Source organism: Phallusia mammillata, chromosome 1 (assembly GCF_965637545.1).
Source record: "Phallusia mammillata chromosome 1, kaPhaMamm4.hap1.1, whole genome shotgun sequence".
NCBI classification, from domain to species: domain Eukaryota; kingdom Metazoa; phylum Chordata; class Ascidiacea; order Phlebobranchia; family Ascidiidae; genus Phallusia; species Phallusia mammillata.
The window spans coordinates 5468243-5484733 of record NC_137252.1 but is presented as its reverse complement, the minus strand read 5'-3'; the positions used below and the strand labels follow the sequence as shown (position 1 = coordinate 5484733).

The following is a 16491-nucleotide window of genomic DNA, read 5'->3' as shown; positions in this document are numbered from 1 at the left end:
CGGAGTAAACCAGCTTTTAAGTCAACCCACTCGTATACACTCCATACGCATTTATAAACAAGCGGCATTCAAAATAGCGTGAACTTGGTATCATGGTTGATGTTTGAAAACGACAACCTGTTATTTGGGATGACATTGTTTTAAATTAACTACACAACAAGAGGAGAAGAAAGGGTGTTTTGTATGCGGACTAATTTTGGAAGTTTATTTTAGTATTATCGACAAACAGTCGGGTGAGAGGACGTTCTGTGTGACATGTTTTGTGTTTATAGGAGAAGTGCTGTTTAAATCAGACTTTCGAGCTTTTTGAATTTCCCGTAGCGCATGGTTGCTCTTCGCTGGAAGCAATAAAATTAGAGTTCTTCCTTGTAGGCAAGCTGACACGATCTATTAATTTCTTTACATTCATATAGATGGTCTGTGGGATGTTGGTGTAGATTATGGGGTTGAGTGAGCTGTTGATGGGAAGAAGGACGATCGCTGAAACTGCGTAAGAGTCTGGAGTCAAAATGTGACCTGACATGCTCATGAAAGTCATGATGCAAATCGGCAACCAACAACAGAAGTCGGTTGCTATGAAAAACGTGATTTTCTTCTGCATGCTCTTGATCTGATGGTTGTTCGATTTCACCTACGCTCCTTTGTGGGATTTCAGTAAATCATCACATACGCGGTGGCGATGTACAAAAGTGCGACAAAGTTAAACGTTATCACAATTGATGATTTTATGTTGGCATTTAATTCCTCGCTACTGATGACAAAAAATATGTTTGACAGAACATTTACCTCTTTACGTACGTTTGCCATGAAAGTGCAGTGTGCTGTTACCTATTAGGAAGTTATCAAGGTTATTGATTGATGCTATCCATGTGAAGTCTCATATCAATTTTAAAACTGTTCTAGTTTGGCTGGCTAATTCCGCATGCTGTGACTGTGAATGTTAAAACAACCCAGTGTGTGCACTTTAGTTTTTAAAAAAAGTGTTCGCGTTTAAAATCATTTGCCATGCTCTTCCTTGTGTTTAATTTTGTGCTGCATGAAGTTAAATTTTAACCACGGTTTGCAAAACTGCAGCTGTGTCACGTTCTACCTTAATTTCGAGATTTTCCTATTGGGCCTACTTTTCTTCTGTACTAAACATTTAACTTTTATCTATTAGTATTTTTGAAGCTGTGTTTGAAATAATACCGTACACTCAGAGTAAACTAACTTTCAAATCAACCCATCTCGTAAGAACACTCACACACATTTATTAACAAGCGGCCATTCAAAATATTGTGAACATGGTATTATGTTTGATGTTGGAAAAAGACAACAAAGTGCCGATTGGTGTGACATTGTTTTAAATTAACTACACAACAGGAGAAGAAGAAAGGATTTTTTTGCATGCTGACTAATTTTGGAAGTTTATTTAACTATCATCGACATACAGTTGGATGAGAGGACGTTCTGCGTGATGTTTTGTGTTCATCGTGCTGTCTAAATCAGACCTTCGTGCTTTTTGAATTTCCCGTAGCGCATGGTTGCCCTTCGCTAAAAGCAACTAAATTAGAGTTCATCCTTCTAGGCAAACTGACACGATCTATTAATTTCTTTACATTCATATAGATGGTTTGTGGGAGGTTGGTGTAGATTATCGGGTTAAGTGAGCTGTTGATGGGAAGAAGGACGATCGCTGAAACTGCGTAGGAGTCTGGGGTCAAAATGTGACCTGACATGCTCATGAAAGTCATGATGCAAATCGGCAACCAACAACAGAAGTCGGTTGCTATGAGAACCGCGATTTTCTTCTGCATGCTCTTGATCTGATGGTTCTTCGCTTTCACCAACCCTCTTTCGCGGGATTTCATATAAATCATCACATACGCGGTGGCGATGTACAAAAGTGCGACGAAGTTAAACGTAATCACGATTGATGACATCACATTGACGCTTGTATCCCCTTTGCTGATGCGAAACAGGCGAGGAATGCAAACACTACTGCTGCTGTAATAACCGAAATAATTGTCCCACATGGGCACCACACAGCTGTGACTTGACCTTAAATACTCGGCAAGGTCAACCCAGTCATATGACGTCACTTGTGGTTGAGATTTGTTTTCGAGGGCACCGATGCGTAACGCGAACTGCCTGACGTCAGCGAGTGAAACTTTGTCAGTGTGAAAATAAGGACTTGGTGTGATTTGAGCGCTTGTGATCATATCGGATGAGAGGAAGCGGGAGAGTGGAAGCAAAGCGATGAAAAAGGAAATGAGCCAGATGAGGCAGATCCACATCATAACAATTCGTGCTCTGACGCTCCGCGAGTTGAAGGGATTGAAGACGCTGTAGAGTCGATATGAAGTGATACAAACCAGGGTAAGGACCGATGTTTCACTTGAAACTACAGTCAAGACACCAACGGCGTTGCACAAGTCGCTTGATCTCCATGCTTTATCAAACAGACAGTAGATGCCTGAAAACTCAACCGCTTTAATCCCGATCACGAGCAGAACAATCCCCATCAGCAAATCCGACACCGCAAGATTAAATATCAATACACGATTTATTAATCCCAACTTGACACGTGTTTTATCGCTAGTCAACCGATGAAAGTAAAGTGCCGTCTTCATCATGACTGCCAGGTTGCCAAACAACGCGAAGACAGCCATGAACCAGACGAGGATCTCCAGGGCGCGGACTTTTATCATTTGCTCGTTGGATGCAAGTGCGTCGTTTTGCAAGTAGTTTGGAGGACATTCGTCCGAGGAATCGCTGCAGTCAGAAACACCGTCGAGGACTTTGGTCGTTGGAACAAACAGAGGTTTTTTGTTGCCGCAGTAGAAGTGTGAGGTGGTCGAGCAGTTCACTTCATCAGTCGAGTTTACACAGTCGGACACGAGGTCGCAGGTTTTCTCTACTGGAATGCTGATACGATCGCGAAAACCTGCATATGGTGACAGATTAATGCAAATGGACTTGGTTAATCTTAGACTTTTTGTGGCACAACAAAAACGAAGCTCAAAAGATTTGCACCCCAAATAATAAAGCTTCCCACATCGGGATTTCTGACCCTGCAAAGTGTCAAAGCTCGAGTGTAGTTTAATACGTATTGATTTTTCGTTTTTGCTCATTACTGTTTCAATTTATTATCTCACTTTCAAACGCAATGTTGAAGTGAAGAAGTGTTAGTACGTTAGAATTACAAGTTTTGAAAGACATGTTTTGACAACTGAGGTTTAGTTTTTTGCCCTAAATTTGTGACTATTAAAACGATGTTTTGCTGACGATGTTAAGAAAAGTGTACGAAGTTAAAAAACAAAAAACTTTTTTGCCTTCTCCAGAATAAATCTTAGGTACACAAACTTTAAATATTACCTTGAAGTATAGAGCTCACTTTGCCGGCGTTGCACTTAAACTGGTTGGGGCAATTTGTTTCGTCGTATCCTTCTCTGCATTCGTCTATCCCGTTGCAAACCGATTTACCGAAGATTAGGTCCAACAACGGAGTGCACTTTCTCAATTCAAACCATACTTGCTGACCTCCAATCATACTTTTAGGAACTGGAAACTGGAAATCATAAACAAATACACACCGTGATCACTGTGCGTGCTTTGTCTTATACAAGTGACAAAGGGCAACAAAGTACTGAGTTAAATCAGGAAAAGGCTGCAACGCAAAACCGAAATAATTGAACTCCTGGAATCAGAATAGAAATAATAACCATTTGATGTTGCAAATAAGATTTTTTGAGATTATAAAACTTACGTGATGACTGGCAATTTGGTCGCACACTGAAAGTCGGTTGCTGCAGTTTGCTCTTTCGCTGCATTCGTCCTCAAACACAGAACATTCAACAATACCATCACACCTGCAAAGTACAAAGCACATAAGATTTTATGTTGCATTTTCGTTTTGTCATCGAATCTAAAACTATAAAGTTTTGCAAAATATATTTTGTAAGAGCCAAAATTGTACCGCAGTGAATTTTTTATTTTTTTTCTCTAGTTGTATTTCCGATTTACTGTTTTGCGCAAAAAAACTTTTAATTCGAAGAGTTGATCTTACCTTTTAGCTTGAACTGGAACAAAAGAGTTAACAAGGTCCTTGTCTATAACAAGTGTAGCAAAAGCTCGTACTTCAGAATTAATGACGTTGCATTGAAAGTCAGGAATATTTATGATGCTGCTCTGTTTGGTCTGTTTCCCACAATTCAGCTCGTCAAGCTTCGTGATTGGACAATCTACTCTACCGTCACAAACTTGCGACTTGGCAATACAAACGTTTTCAGAACCGCATTTAACTTGTCCTTGACTACAGAAAATGCAGGGTGAGCTTCCAGGGACTCCGTAGCAAACATTATCACACAGATATCTTGACGAAGCCGATGCTGGGACACTCTGTGCGCAAAGGCATTCGTCTGTGACATCTGGACAGTCGAAAATTCCGTCACACAACTGCTTTGGTGAGATGATGATGTCAGAATACAGACAGCGGTGACAAGTGAAAGTTCCGTTTACGAAACATAAGTCGGATGAGTCTTGGCAGTTTGGATATTCGTCTGTTAACGACCATTGTGGAATTACGCAGTATTCAAGGCGATTGTCAAGCCCTGCGTTCTGCTTGTTACATTTAAAACCGGTAACTTGTCTAACATCCTCGGTACTTCCTGGACAATCTGAGTATTCATCACACGAGTAAGTCCGGACAACGCAAGTGCCAGGATCATTTGGGCAGCGAATCATCCTCGGCTCGTTACAGCTCTCAATCTCATCGCTGCAGTCACCGCAGTGATCCATGCCGTCGCACAACAAGGACGTGGGAATGCATCGCTTGCTGTTGTTGCAACGGAACTCACTCTCCACACAAGTGTCATTCTCAGTCCATGGAACTTCGTCACTTCCGTCCTTGCAGTTTACCAACGTGTTGCCTCGCCACGAGCGAGGAATACAACGACCGTTGTCGTTGCATTGGAACTCTTTATCCGGAATACATTCGAGAGCTTGCTTCTCATCAGAAGCATTGGGACAATCGTTAAATCCATCTAATACTCGATATCTTGCCAAGCATCTCCCATTTGACTCACATCGAAACTCAGTGACATTGTGACAACTTGTCAACTTGTCAACTTGTCAACTTCATCCCGTCCATTTGTGCAGTCATTCACGCCGTCCAGAACCCATTCTCTTGGAATGCATTGCAGGGGAATTGTGTTATTTTCGGAACAGGGGAATTCCGAGTTTATACACGAGGCAAGACTCATTTCTTCGTCACTTCCGTCCTTCACCACCATCGTGTCACAGTCACGCTTTCCGTTTTGCACCAGCCAACGTGGAATACAAATCCTGCTTCGCTTGCATGTGAACTCTATAACAAACAAACGTCAATGATCGAGTCATATCAGTCGTTTTGGTTTGCTCCTGATGGAAAATGGAGTCGCCCAATTTATTGACACAATATTTTTCCAGACGCGAGTGTTGACTGTGAGTAACATTCAATGTGTTTTGCTCTCATCTTACCTGAATCATTCCTGCATGGTAAAACCAAGATTTCGTTAAGTTTGCAGCTTTCCGGTGTGTTAACCAGATGCCGAGGTACGCACTTTTGTGAAAGGCGGCAGACGAATTCATCGTCGTTGCATTTGAGGGAATCTTTGGACAAATAATGATAGTGAGTGAAATTATTATAAAGTGATTCAATTGATAAGTTTTCTGAAAACCGGTTACAAACTTTCATGTTTGATTTTTTTGCAGCATAAAGTTTTGCTGTTGTGTGGCACTTGTATGACAAAGAAACACTGCAAGCGATACAAAACCATCCCAATGTCTTTGCATTTAATGTTCATGCACTTGTCAAGATATGCCACATCAACAATTCAAAACAAATCACGAACCCATGTACTCATCGCTTTTGTTAGTTCCCGGACAGTCTGGGTGATAATCGTGAACCATGTACCGTGGAATACACAAGTTGGATCCAACGCAGCGATGGTATCCGTCCTCCTCTCTGCAGAGTGACTTACCAGGAGCGCTGCTTGCTACAAAACAAATGTTCGCTTGTGGGACTTTTGTACGTTTGTCGCCAAAAATGTGTTTTCAGACCCTCGTCTAATGTACCGTGGTTAGCTGTTAATATATTTAAAACCTGCTGTAGCTCTTACCTTGTTTCATACAAATACAGCATAGATACAGTAGGATCCCAACTTTGGCCATTATTATACTCGAGCAGCACTCAATCTGCGAAAATTTGAATACATGACATCAAACCGTCGGTAACAAAGTTGGCACAAAGTTGGTGAGAACAATTTGGTCACCGACTTGACTTTGCATTATGCGATAAAACATTGATGAAAATCGTTCCGATCTGATTTGCATTTTAGCCAATATGATGAGAAATCAGTGACTTCATTATTGCACCGAACTCGATTTAAAACTTTGCATAGAAACCGATTATTGTTTTAAATCAAATGAGGAAACGTAACCGAAATACAGCTGTAAGTCAACAGGAATAAATCCTTGATCTTGTTCCACGCGCATTCAGTGTTATTTACCCTGATGAAAGCGACCTGATATATGACGTCGAAACGTCGGCTTATATAAATCCCTAACGTTTAGCGCATTTCGAACATCTGCAATAGTCTGGAAATTTACAGTTATATTTCTCGAGGTAGCCATCAAAATATAATCAACTTCGATTCACTAGCTCACTGCTCAAACAGAAACTCAAAACAACTTCCTTAAACCGATATCAACAAAAATATACGAAACTAAACAACGACGAATTCAAACTTCCTTAGATCTGACAATGGGGCGTGAAACGTGATCTGACGTTGATAATATTAATGTCACGAAGTTTTAGATTCACAAAGAATTTGTGCAGTTTTCTTTAGTTTCCCTTCAACCGTTGGATGTTTATTCGTGACGCAACGAAGTTTGCTTGGTTTCATAGCTTAAGTCGATTTGAGAAAATGTTTTTCTCGTCCCTTTGCGTTCAGCAAAATAGAAAAAATATTTACTTGATCCACCACGTGCCTTTGACCACAACGCTTCTCGAAGTCAGCAATTCAAACCGGTTCTAAGTAAGGTTACAGTGCACGTCTTGAATTGGCGCACCTGCAAGCCAGAGGACAGCTTTGTGTTTTTAAACTTATTGAAACAGTCAATAAAAGACTTGTAAAACCGTATTGTTAGCTAGCACTTTGTGCCTGTTTATGATACCACAAATAATCTTAAAATGTAAACGGAAATAAGGATACTTTACAATCGCCTATTTGCCTTACAACTTACAAGATGAGAGATAAAATAACTAAAGTCTTTCAAATGATAAAGCCAAATAAGCAAGAATATCGTTTTTCGGTCTGTGGCCCAAATGTCTACTTATAGTAGCGATTCGTGGCTCACCACATGCTGCAAATCTTTCTTTTTAAAATTTAAAATTACATGATCTTTTAAAGAAGTAAATCCAAACCTTATGTAACTTTTGCTACATAATTATTCTTTGCAAATAATATGTTTCTCAAAACAAAGCTCATAATATCTAGAGTACTACCTGAACAGACCCAGCTTTAAAATTCAAATAATGATGTCATAAGCTACACAGATTGTATTTTAATTACAAGTCATGCACATCATATATTTACAAGCATAACTATACTTCACAATCAAGTTACTACACTACATACAAGTTCTTGTAGTTTTATGTCACAGTAGTAGACGGTCGCAAAATTAGAGTTTGAACTCGGCCCGAAACCCAAAAGTATAAGCCAGTTTAGGCGCAAAACCAAGAACTACCACATTGAAATAGCGACACAGCGTCGATCTCCTTTTCCGGTCCTTCTTGACGGTGGAACGTTCCACTAACGTTACAGTGTAGTAATCGCTTAGTTTGGGCTGCATAGGGGAAAACAGTTCCCATACACCGCTGGTAAAATGCTCCACAAATTTTCCATTATTTTTTGTTTTGAACTTTGATCGTATGTCAACAAACCTTCCCTTTAATGTTTGTTCATCGGCCCGTACCACATGTTGTTCTCCACACAACCTACAAGTAAGGACTGCGACGCCACTGTCCTCACAAGTCAGGTCGTGAAAAAGTGGAACTGTTTCCTGTAAAGTTTGAAGGTGATCGTGCGGCTGTTGTTCCACAGCGCTACACAAAGAGCAGTCATAACCGCATCGACTCGATGATCCTACATGCACATCACAATCATTAAGTACCACAGTTGTGCTTAGTTTATGTGCCAAATGATCATTGCATAATAGAATTAGTATATGACAGGGACCAAAAAAGCTTACGTCGTAACGGTATATGTATGTCCTGAGAAATAAAATAATGAATGGAAACCAAATAGAAAACAGTGCATGGCATCATAAACGCAAATAACAATGTCGGTACAGGCACATTACAATTGTTTGCATCCTGCTATCTGTATTCAACGCTAAGTTTTAGTGAATAATAAATTTGTGCAAATCAGCAAATTTAGTCAATAATAGATTCGATTTTTTTTCTTTGTTAATTGACGGTATTAACCTCTTTCTGCTGATTCCCCACATTGTATTAAGTACTGACGTCTACTTTTTTCTTGATCCCGTTTCATCCAGTCATCCAAGGCAGAACGCATAACGTCTTTACTATTCATCTGTTGTACAGAAAAGTTGTTCTAGTCTGCTAATTGTAACCTAATAGCCTCTAAATTAATCTGTAAGTTTAGTAAATTTCAAATTGATGGGACCTTAATTATTGGCATTTCAACATCATGCAGTACCAAATATGTTAAAGTTTAAAACTACCTTTGATACAATGTCGGTATGTCAGTAAGTCAAATCATATGTCGTTCTGACTCCTACAAAACCGGGAAACAAAAACAAATTCGTGTACTGAAACTAACAGATTGATTACACAAAGTGGTGTCCACTTAAAATATTTTCGCAAATCAGTGAAATCAAGATCACCAAAGCTATTGTATTCATTGCCCTCGCAAAACTCGTCAAATGGCGGCAAGACAATGCGGTTGTCACTTTGGCCTAATAGAACAGTATTGTAAAAACGTTATGACACTGTAAAATAAAAAAGTGCGAATTAAATAAAGTATTTCATATCATTGCAATCTCTATTTGACCGAATTAGTTTTAATTTATTCCTTTTGATTACAGTTGCAATCAGCTCAATGAAATTTACAGATCATACCACCAGAATAAAAAGAACCTGCAGAATACGGCTCTTTTTTTCACTTTCGGCGAAAGCCCTTGATCTATAAAATACAGCATACATATTTTATTCTGTAAAAACATACATTTTGTAAAATACTCTTGTAGTGCTAAACGATTCAAAAGTCGAAATTTCAACAAAAAGCGACTAGACGAGGTGCATATAATCGAATAAGTACATCAGTGCAATCTCTATCTCCCTGGGTCAGTTTGTGTCTCGGTTCCGTTGATTAAAAAATATTCCTTTTGTTTTACAGCTGCAATCGATCGCATCATTTAAATTAAATTTACATGAAAGAATAATTTCCAACACAATTGCACTAAATTACCAAGTTTGAATACCTGCGCAACGTTGAAACGTTATGGAGCGCAACAAGGTGTTGTGCACGATTGGTGGATAATGGCTGAACGCGCTGCAGCATTATGTGACGGACTGGCGGGAGCTCACAAAGAAGTGAGTGTGGCGCGCTGTAAGTATGACACGACTGGGGGGAAACGATGGTGGGAACGGTCGAGGGGGGCCTGGAATCTAACAACCCGTGTTAGGAAACGAGGGTTGGGTTCGAAAAAGAAACCACCGAAAGAAACCCCTTCTGGCTCGTCACACTACAAAGCCCTAGTCTTCTTACTTAGTTAACTTTAAACTTATATGCAGTTGATATTATCGATAAAAGTGTTTTGGGCCGATTTTTTCGCGGGGTTTGGACCTAGGATGCTCCCGAGTACGAATCCCGCTCAGGTTTTCATGAAGCGTGTATATGGGTCAGATGCTCGGGACCATTCGGCAAATTTCATGTCCGGAATTTTATGTGTAAATAATCACCAGGGCTCTTTACGCCACCTATCGGCATTTATTAAATTTGTCTGATGAAAATTACTCGATTACCAAGACAATAGTCCAAAGTGTAGTGCCTAAATGCTATCAACATTTTATGTATGCTCCTCTTCCGGCGCCTGAAACAGTTCGGCGAGGTTTTTTTCGATGGTTTCCCTCTTTTTCCAATATGTGGTATATTTTTGGGGTCCACTGGCAAAAATTTAACAAAGTGTCAAATACACGATGCCAAACTAACATTTATGCTTTGCAAGGTTTTTTTTAAAGTCAGTGCGTAACAAACTGTTGTTTTGGATCAAGTATTTCTAACAGCATTTACCAATTCGCTTTAACGTCAAGTCGCGTGAGAGTTCATGTTTGCCTCAACATAAGATGATGACGCGAATGCAATACGTGCAGGAAATGACGTTCGCTGGAGCTGTGACTCGGTTGGGACGAAACTCAAGTTTCGCTTCATTTAGGTTTACGTCGGGTTAAAACAAAATCAGAACAGTGGCATACATAGTTGTCAGTCAACCTTAAGATCGTGCAACGGTAGTCGAATAATAATTGATTAGGTTGTGATTAATATGACTACTAGTTGGTATGTGTCTTTGCTGTTATAAGTCAAAAACTAGCCAATGAAAATTGTGGGTTCTTGCACCGTCCCATACGGCGCAACGCAGAAACAAGAGAATGCAACATAAGGGCGAAAAGATGTATGATTAAAAAAACGAGTGGAACGGTTGCAATAATTTACAAAACAAAATCGGAAAACAATGACAAAAAATATAACAATGTGTCAATTTGTGGAAGCCTAAACGAGCTTTGGATAATCCAGTGTCTTTGGCAGTCAGTGCGTGTCAAAAGGTCTTTGGATTACTTAAACATTTTTAAACGTAGCAAAAATAAAATTAATTAAAGAAATCAGCATCCTTCTTCAGGCAAGGGTCGGTCTGACATCACGTAGCATGATGAACCACGTCACAACACGTTCGATCAGCGCATTTGCAGTGTGCGTCGATTTTAGTATGGAAGTAAGCTGTATTGACTTTGCTACCTGTGTTTTTGTTCCTTTGTAGATTACCAGGGCATAATTAAACACAAAACAAAATATAGTGTTACGATTGACTTTTCCACATAAGTTGCGACAAACTTAGCAGCCCCAGCAGAACGCTCGCCTTGTTTCAAGCTATTTGGATCAGTGCGTAAGGTTGTACACTAGAATTATATATTCAGATGACTTATTTTGCTCCCGTAGATTTCGTTCAACTCGATACGAAGGCAAAACCTGAGATCTCAGATTTTCCACAGCGGGAAATAAATATTAACTTCACTCCAGTGGCGCAAATCAATTACAAATGTGTGGAGTACGGCGAACTCCAAGTTTTACTTCCGCATTCTTAGTTGGGAGAATTGTGGAACTCGTGGCTATAGTTGTTATATAAATTGAAGCACTTGTTAAAGCTTCCTTATCGCAGATACTAATTTGCAGCTTTAACCTTAGTATAGGTGTTAAAGAAGTTCAATTTTTCTGTACTGTTAGTGGTGTACAGCATTGTCGGTACCGTAAACCGAACAGATTGTTTTCGCTACTGTAGATTGTACAGATACATCCTATTGCCATTGACCTTTCAAATCCCATTTCAGTAAACATTGTTTTTGTTCAATTAATTGCTACTAAAATTTTGGTAGTTAAACAACCTAGCCTAACTTTGTTGTTTATATCACCATGTAGAATCTATAGTTTATCGTTTACCAGGAGAACCACATTGTTCCATTTTATTGTATTCATCGGATGGCGAAAAGTTGCTTTCAAAATGTCAGGTAAAGGATTTATTGTTTTTGGTTGTTGTTTTTCCTATTTGATTCAGCCTTGACACATTTACATTAAACTTAAAGCAGTAAACTTAAATTGTATGTGACGTAGTTGTCACAATGTGTAAGGTTTTGACTAAAATAGCGTCAGATGGCATTGCTTTTCAAACTGGACTGAAAAAAATAAAGTCGTTATTGTTTAGTAAGGAAGACCTTTAATGATATTTGAGTAGTATACGACACCGTTATACCCGCTAGTCCGAACTAAAATTTCGTTAAGAAAAACGATTTCAACTTGCAGTGTTTTTGTGCTTTTCGGGTAATAAATCATTTTTAACTAAAAATGACACGATTTCTTCGATTATCGTTGGTATCTTCCAACCGTTGTTTTATTCTAGACGAAGAAAACGAGCAACCCACAAGACTACCGCCTTACGGCGATAAATTAGTCGACGATGTAGTCTACGACAGCTTTGGTGAACTTCCACTTACGGATGTTCAAAGATATCTCGATGGGAATAATATCTCAGATTTGGTAAAGTTGGCAGAATATTACCGTTGCAAAAAGTCTTGTTTGAAAGAACAGTTATTTAAAACAAGTCAGTTGTGTTGATAACACCATTTTACTAAAAACAATTCTTAAGTTGAATATGTTTTAATTGATCAGTTAGGAAACTTTATGCGTTGACTTTGGGATTCAGAATAGTTTCAGATTTTGAAGAGTAAATCGAAACTTGCAAAGGGCATTTTCGGTCAAAATGTTTCGACCAACCGAAAAGGCATACGTACCGAGGTTTAATAGACAAATGTAATGTTTTGATAACATTAGAACGTTTTCGTTTATAGACTACAAGCTCAGTCGCGATGGAGCAACTGAAATCAGAAAATGACTGGCACGACTAGCACTTGCACCTTTACGACTTGCACTTGCAGTCTTACCAGTATTTGAATTACACGCCTTATTTTTGAAGCGTTTAAACTTATCAAGAAAACTGTAATTGGTAACAGAAATAGAAAAGCCAGTAATCTATAACTTTATTGTTAAACAGATGGGTGGAAGAAACGCGATGTTTCGTGCATTGATTGATTGGAAAACTGAACAAAATCTTGAACGTCAGTGTCGTGAATTATGTCGCCTGGTTCCACAAGAAGGTGATGCATTAAAATAGATTACAACTGTTTTTTTTTCTAGACCCTGTAGTTCAACGTTTCTAAACGAAAACTCTAAACCAAAATATTTTCTTTTCTACGTGTTTTCGTCGAAATACTCTCATGATCGGTGAAATTTACATAACTTTTTCGTTTTAATTTGAAACGTTTGTCCAACAAAAATAAAAAAGAGTTCTAAAACCAAATTTTGCTACATTATTTTTTATAATATGATCTATTTTAATATTCATTTTATTGATTGTCGCAGGAGAGGATGATGATGACGTGGCAGTTGCATTGCAACGCTTAAACTTGCGTGACGATGTTGAAGGTAAGGCGTGTTTGTTTAGCAACTCGAAGGCAAAATTGTAAGCAAAATTAAACACACCGAAAAATGAAATAAGTGTAAACTTGACAGATTGGCCAGTATCCGTCGATCCCCAACTACGAGTCTGACATGTGCAGCACACGAGGCAGGCAACGGTGCTTGTGTTTCAACTTTAAGAGTGTTTGCCGCTAAGCCTGAGTAGCTTCGTTGGTAGAGCGGTAGTACCAGAAAGACTTATTTCGTAGCTTCGAATCCCACCGAACGCTAGTTTATTTCTAGCCTACGCCTTGCCATATGGTGGTGGTGAATGACTGTTTACCCGCTAATTTGGCATCACGTCTTCAATGAGCTGTTTGTGTTAAAAGGTGTTACTTTTTTGTTACCAAATGTACCATATTTTGCAGGGTTTTCGGAACGATGCAATGCACTACGTTGCAAGTTGTGTGAAGCGGTAAATCCAGTGAGACAAACTCACCTCGTAACTGCAGGAAATTTGGCTATACCGCTTAATGACAGACTCACTTGCCAAAACAGCGGCATTGCAGTGTTAACTTGTAGATTTTGTGGAGAACAACATGTGATAAAAAGCGATGAGCGATCGTTTCGTGAAAGTTTTGCCGGTATAAGGTATTCATTTAAGCACATAGAAGAAGACAGAACCTTTGTTCGACATTTTTCTCGGGGTTTATGGCAACGTTTTGGTCCCGTAGAGCCACAGTTTAGAGATTACTACAGCGTGACTTTTGTAGAGGGTTGCAACGCGAAGCACAGATGGAAAACGGTGATTCGTTCCACAATTAAGGGTTAAATACAATTACACTGCTTGTTTCATGGCGCCCTAGTATTCTCCTGACGCAAGCTGCGCTGTTTTACGTGGCCATGTTTAATTTTATTGGTTTCATGCACTTATTTTTCCATTTGATAAGGATTGCAATTACTGATAACTGCAGGTCTTTACCGTACCGAAGGCGATGTGTTTTTAGTCATACTTGTATTTAAATCAATTGTTAGTAAGTTTTAAAATATTTTTGTGAGTGTAAATAAACTTTTACTGCATTGACGTGTCCTGGAATTGGTTTCGCAAAGGTTTATCCAATGCTGTGTTAGTTCAAGAAACCGGGTCGTTGATAAACACGCTACTACTTGACGACGCTAGAGGGCCTAAGACGTTGACAACAGGTAAAATTGAGAAGAAAGGGCAGGAACTTGAAAAAAAAAAAAAGGGGGGGGGCAGGAACTTGGCCGAATGGTCCGGCGCGCCTGACCCATCAACAGACTTAAAAAATCTTGATCGGGATTGGCCCTGGGAGTGTCCTGGGTGCGAACCCCTTAAACAATGAGCAGAAATCTTGGCCAAACAGGCTAAGGTACCTGACACATGCAAAAACATTTAAAAACAATTTGGAATCATCTTATGAAACAAAGTTTATTCAAAACAAAAATGCATACAAAACTGTAGAAACACAAAAATTATATAGTGAACTGTTTAATGTGTAGAATCATACTGTTGTAGAGTAACTCGTTTGCGCGTAAGTTGTGTTCGCATTTCAACTGTTTTAAATTGTTGTTCAGTTAGGTTACGTTGTGTCAGTCAAAAAAAGCAGAACCGTTACAAAAATGCTGTGTCCCGGCGGTTATCACTGGTTTTGGAGTTAAAGAACATGGCAGGCTACGCTTTACTCTAGTAATTTTAATTAAAACAAAATGACTGGATAATAACATTATGGAATAAGATTTTAGGCCCAAAAAAGGGGCAATACCGCAAGTGTAGGGTGCATGAAATTACGATGAGCTCACCACTAAAGTCATATGCTTTTTTAGTTCTGTCAGTATGCAAGCAAATACATAGACACTTTGATTTTTTTAAATACAGACGAATCCGGTTAATCGCATACCGGTTAATCGCATAATCCGATTAATTGCATCACAATTAAAAATTCCAAACCGTCGCCCATCGTTTGTTAAGAAAATCGTCCGGTTAATCGCATACCGGTTGATCGCATAAACCGGATATTCGCATCGATTTTCCACGAAATATGCGATTATCCGGATTGATGATCTCTATGTGAAAGTCGAACAGCCCGAGTATTTGACATAAAAAAACGACGATATGATAGAAAAATCCTCCGTTTGTAATTTATGCGAAAAAGACGTAGATGCATTTTTGCATTCCACAGCAAATAACCTAACGTTGAATGACACGTCTCGACCATAAAATATTTTGGAAAAGTTATTAGGAGATTAAATCGGCGTTCAGTGCAACGCTGTGCGATAACAAGGAGTCGTTATCTTACAGCCGTGCACATTGATCCTTTATATTGGCTTATCTAATCGCCAATAGTTTAACTCAAGCGTTTAAATAAAGAGTTCAACGTATTAAAATTACGAAACTGGTGTCCGGCAAAGACGCTAAATGTAATTTCTTACAAAGTGCGAACTGCACCAAAAAGTGTTAAACTGTATTGAAATTTAAACAATGTTAAATGTAAAACAAATGTTTAAAAAGGTTTTCTGTTATATTTTTCATGACCCGCCAAACACGTAATGGTTGTAAAAAATGTTAGATCGCAAGTAATCACACCATGTTGTTTAGATTCACGTAGTTAGTAACGTGCCAATGATTGCCATATTTGTCTTCTGTTCGTGACCTTGCGCAACTTATCAGGTAAAACACCAATTAAGAAAGGCATTTATTCCTGCAATATTTGTTGCTGCTTTAAGTTTTTGAAGCAACGATCACACGTTGATCACGTGACAGTCACGCTAGTCTTGCAGCTGTAGTTTTGCTGAGTAAGCTAGAAAGTAGCGCCACAATCTGAGTCGTTAAAGTTTTGCTACAATCAAATATTCTTTTTGTCAATTGGATAACGGGTTATAATAGAAACTGATACAGCTCGCCTTACTGCCCTTGCGCTGTGGAATGTGCCAAAGTTGTAAGTTTGACTAGGTTTCGGTCGTGCACTTGCGGGTTTGGGCTTGCTCACAAATATGCACCTAGCACTTTGCCGGTTAACGCGTTGGTTCGAACTAGAAATCGAAATAGGTAAGAAACAACAGGCCATTTTACATGTATATTAGGCGAGAGGCCTGGCACATTTATAAGAAAAACTACCCAAAACAAGACTACGACATAAACCGTCATCATAGGGAAGTTTCCAAATTTAAATGTTGGGCCGCTTAGCTACGATGCGATGTA

At 39.1% G+C, this 16491-nt stretch overlaps 2 protein-coding genes across 2 annotated transcripts; one reads left to right on the top strand and one right to left on the bottom strand.

The window, feature by feature from the left end:
• Positions 1–1484: 1484 nt before the first annotated feature.
• On the bottom strand, positions 1485–6192 carry LOC145219155 (uncharacterized). The gene is given in 8 exon segments (XM_080086578.1): positions 1485–2926; positions 3358–3550; positions 3749–3851; positions 4049–5115; positions 5118–5347; positions 5500–5631; positions 5874–6017; positions 6141–6192. Coding segments are annotated over 8 exon segments (3363 nt in total).
• A 3394-nt stretch (positions 6193–9586) lies between these two features.
• LOC145219073 (uncharacterized) lies at positions 9587–14272 on the top strand. Its single transcript, XM_080086478.1, has 5 exons — positions 9587–9656; positions 12217–12353; positions 12868–12970; positions 13236–13298; positions 13700–14272. The coding sequence occupies exons 1-5, from the start codon at positions 9587–9589 to the stop codon at positions 14101–14103; spliced, it is 777 nt and encodes a 258-aa protein (XP_079942604.1). The 3' UTR covers positions 14104–14272.
• The last annotated feature ends 2219 nt before the right edge of the window (positions 14273–16491 follow it).

Bases quoted from the DNA above. Each gene is read 5' to 3' on its own strand.
- LOC145219073 (XM_080086478.1), top strand. From the start codon at position 9,587: ATGGCTGAACGCGCTGCAGCATTATGTGACGGACTGGCGGGAGCTCAC. The intron at 12,354-12,867 runs GTAAAGTTGGCA...ATTGTTAAACAG, and splicing joins GGAATAATATCTCAGATTTG to ATGGGTGGAAGAAACGCGAT. The intron at 12,971-13,235 runs GTGATGCATTAA...TGATTGTCGCAG, and splicing joins TCGCCTGGTTCCACAAGAAG to GAGAGGATGATGATGACGTG.